The sequence below is a fragment of the Rhinatrema bivittatum genome, unplaced genomic scaffold (assembly GCF_901001135.1).
Source record: "Rhinatrema bivittatum unplaced genomic scaffold, aRhiBiv1.1, whole genome shotgun sequence".
Taxonomy (NCBI): domain Eukaryota; kingdom Metazoa; phylum Chordata; class Amphibia; order Gymnophiona; family Rhinatrematidae; genus Rhinatrema; species Rhinatrema bivittatum.
Window position 1 is genome coordinate 116,985 of NW_021820281.1, and position 3,916 is coordinate 120,900.

Consider the following 3,916-nt stretch of genomic DNA (forward strand, 5'->3'; position numbering starts at 1 on the left):
TCAGCTACAATGCCCTCAGGTAACCTGAAATGCAATCAGAAGGAGAGGATCCAGGATGGGGAGGGAGATGAGATAAGGACCTGGTATCAAATTGCCCCATGGAAGAGTTGGTACAGCCTTGGTCAGCCCCAGGCAGCCTCAAGCGGGAAAGGATATCATAGAAGAGGCTGGATTATAGAAAATGCACTGAGGAACTTTCTGGTCCAGTAGATGTGCTAAGACTCAGTCCTTTCCACTTTTGAAACTCCTGTACTGCTGGATTTTAATCCATCTACAAGCAAAGCCAGAAGAGGTGCTCAGGTCTTCTACTGCTGCTCCAACTTAGGTTGGAAGGTAAAGAGGATGGTACAAAGAGAGAGATGGGCATGATGAGCTGTGCTGGGTTGGTTACCATCATGTTTCTCTTAAGGATAATAACTGCCTCTCTGTGCAGGTTACCCCAATGCACCCTTTCCTTCATTTCCAATCTCTAACTTCAAGATCAAGGCCAAGAGCCCTGCATCCTGTCTCTGACAGTGGCCATTCTGGGTGAGCTGGAAGCACCTGGCAGAGCCTGCTCTTTTTTTCACAGGGAGTTTATCATGACTCAGTCTACTACCTGTGATCAAGAAGATCCACAAGGATCTGATCTGCCAGTAAATGGGTTGAATCTGTCTGAAGGGATATCAATTAAAATGGCTCTGATTAAACTGCAAATACAGAACTTAATATTTCAATATAATACATTATAATATAATTTAATTAGAGATGTGAATCGTAACCAGTATCGGTTCTGATTCCGGTTCCGATTCACATCGTGAAATTTTTATCTTGCAGTGCGATCGGGTTTTTTTTTATCGGCTGCGCCCAAGCCGATAACAAAAAAATACAGCCGACCCTTTAAAATGAGTTTGTTAGTATCCCCCCACCCTCCTGAACCCCCCCCCCCCCCCAAAATTTTAAATACCTGGTGGTCCAGTAGGGGTCCCGGGAGCATTCTCCTGCGCTCGGGCCGTCGGCTGACAGTAAACAAAATGGCGCCGATGGCCCTTTGCCCTTAGCATGTGACAGGGTATCCGTGCCATTGGCCGGTCCCTGTCCCATGGTAGGAACAATGGACGGCGCCATCTTTAAAAATGGCGTGGGCCATCCAGTGCACCTACCATGTGACAGGGGCCGACCAATGGCACCCACTAGCCCCTGTCACATGGTAAGAGCAAAGGGCCATCGGCGCCATTTTGATTAGTGGCAGCCGACAGCCTGAGCACGGGAGAATGCTCCTGGGACCCCCGCTGGACCACCAGGTATTTAAAACTTTTTTGGGGGGGTCCAGACGGTGGGGGGATACTAACACACTCATTTTAAAGGGTCAGATTGTATTTTTAGGTTGTGTCCTTTCTTCCTGCCCCCCCCCCCCCATAACGATAAGAAAACCCACTAAATTAATCATGGGGTTTCATATCGCTATCAGCGATCCCCCGATATCTGACGATATTGACGATATTATCGGATGATATTTTCAATCGTCAGATAAACGATTCACATCCCTAAATTTAAGGAGTGCTCTGGTGTTAGAATAGTGAACTAGGAACCAAAAAAATAATAAGTTCTAATTCCCGGTTTTGCCTCTGGTTCTGTGATGTTGGGATAGTCACTTGATCTCTCTGTACCTGAGTTCATTTTTAAACAAGTTTTTTTTGAAAAATAAGAATACTTCCAATTGTATAGACAATTTAACATTTACAACTATAAGCAGCATCTTAACTCTGATACCGTATTCATATATTTTACAAAATTGTGTTGCCTATATTGTTTTTGTTTTCTCAACTACAAAAATGTTATCACACTTCCATTCATTCTTATACATTCATTCTTATCTCCCAGGTCTAATTCCCAGCTTTGTTAGAGACTGGTATAACTAATTTTAAAACCCCTTTTCTTTCAGACACAGGATAGGATGAGAACATATGCTAACAGAACCCCTTGTTTGTACAATGAAAGGCCAACTCATTGCCAATGAGTTGACTGTGACAACTAATGAGGTGCAGATCCCTGCTGACTACACATTGGAGCACCTGTAGAGCTCAATGACATCTTTTCCAATTTCTTTTTACACCTCCCAGGAGTGTTTTCAGTGGCAAACCAGATCCTGTGATTGGAAGAGGACTACCTTACCTTCAGGAAAAGGGTTAAAACTTCTTTATTTCAACATATATATAGGTAAAGTATTTTAGATGATTGTTAGCTGTTTATAATAGCCTTTGGATTTTGGTTTTATTTTAGGAGGTCATATTTATTTTGTATGCGTGTTGTATGCATTTTCATGTTTTATGTTTATTGTGTGAGTTATGGTGTTTTTTGCTTGAAACAAGCATGATAGCCCCATTTGATGTGGAAAATATGACAATGGTGAGAGAATTCCTTATTCTGGGACTTTCTGATAATCCCCAGCTGCAGGTTCCCCTCTTCCTGGTCTTCCTGCTCATCTATCTGATCACCCTGCTGGGGAACCTTGTGATTATCACAGTGACCTCTGCTGAACCCTGCCTGCACACCCCCATGTACTTCTTCCTCAGTAACCTGTCACTCATAGACATCTGCTCCACCTGCACCATCATCACAAAATTGCTTGTGAACTTCCTCTCTGGGGATAAGACCATTTCCTATGCTGGGTGCATCATGCAGCTCTATTTCTTCATGGGCTTTGGTTGCATTGAGGCTCTCCTTCTTACTGCCATGGCTTATGACCGCTATGCTGCAGTCTGCAAGCCCTTGCACTATTCCCTCATTATAAATCACAGAGTCTGTGTCCTGCTGGCTGCTGCTTCCTGGATCATAGGCTCTCTACTGTCTGAGATGATCACAGCTTCTGTCACCCACCTTTCATTCTGTGCATCTAATGTGGTCGATCATTTCTTCTGTGACCTCATGCCATTGTTAAAACTTTCCTGCACTGACACGGTCAACACACAAAGCATAGTGTTTGTTATAGGTGCATTGATTGGGGTGCCTGCCTTCTCCGTGACTCTTGTATCTTACACCTACATAGTATCAGCCATCCTGAGGATCCGCTCTGCAGAGGGGAAGCGTAAAGCCTTCTCCACCTGCTCCTCTCACCTCACTGTTGTCTCTGTGTATTATTTGTCAGTATTTTGCATTTATCTGAGACCTGCCTCGACATACTCCCAGGAGCAGGGTAAAATCCTATCTGTGGTTTTCATGACTCTTATCCCCATGCTGAACCCCATCATTTACAGTCTGAGGAACAAGGAGGTAAAGAACGCAGTTAGGAGGGTCATAGGGAAGTAGCTTATGGGAGCAGATGGTAAATCACAGTAGCTATTATTATAGAAGATTCCAATTTCTAGTGGGGTTCAAGATTATTCTCCCTTTAAAACAGAAAAGGAAGATCCCTGGTTTGTCCTTGTGTTTGGTCTTGTATTCTTCAACTCAGCTGGGGTTTGTGGATGAGGCAGAAGCATTCACAGCCCCCTGGAGGAGAGAGTTGTGGTCATTGCTCAAGAGTGACCCCCAGTGGCTGGATTTGGGGCTCATGATTGCAGGGTTCTGGAAGATTCACTGGTTCATGGACCCAAACCCAGGACTGCAATAACATTGGGGAGGAAGAGACTTGTGCATTAAGAATTGTGAGTAAAGACTAAGGGACCGAGCCTCATTCTTTTATAGTGTGTGAGACTGGGGTTAAACTGGAAGAGGATCTGGGAGTCTTGTTCCTATCCCTTGTGGTGAGGGAAGGCTAAGAATTTGGAAGAAAAAAGCATATTTATGGTTGTTATGAAGGAAGAATGGTAGTCTGGGAATTGTATACCTTATAATCCTGGCAAATGGTGACATTGGGACAATTATTTGACTTTTACGCGAAGGCTGACTGAGTGGTATACTACGCCATAGGCAGTACCAAGCACTACATTTTGCA

At 44.1% G+C, this 3,916-nt stretch overlaps 1 protein-coding gene across 1 annotated transcript; it reads left to right on the top strand.

Moving 5' to 3' along the window:
- Window positions 1-2,352: 2,352 nt before the first annotated feature.
- Window positions 2,353-3,288, top strand: LOC115081347 (olfactory receptor 5B12-like). Its single transcript, XM_029585828.1, has one exon. The coding sequence runs from the start codon at window positions 2,353-2,355 to the stop codon at window positions 3,286-3,288; it is 936 nt and encodes a 311-aa protein (XP_029441688.1).
- Window positions 3,289-3,916: the final 628 nt, after the last annotated feature.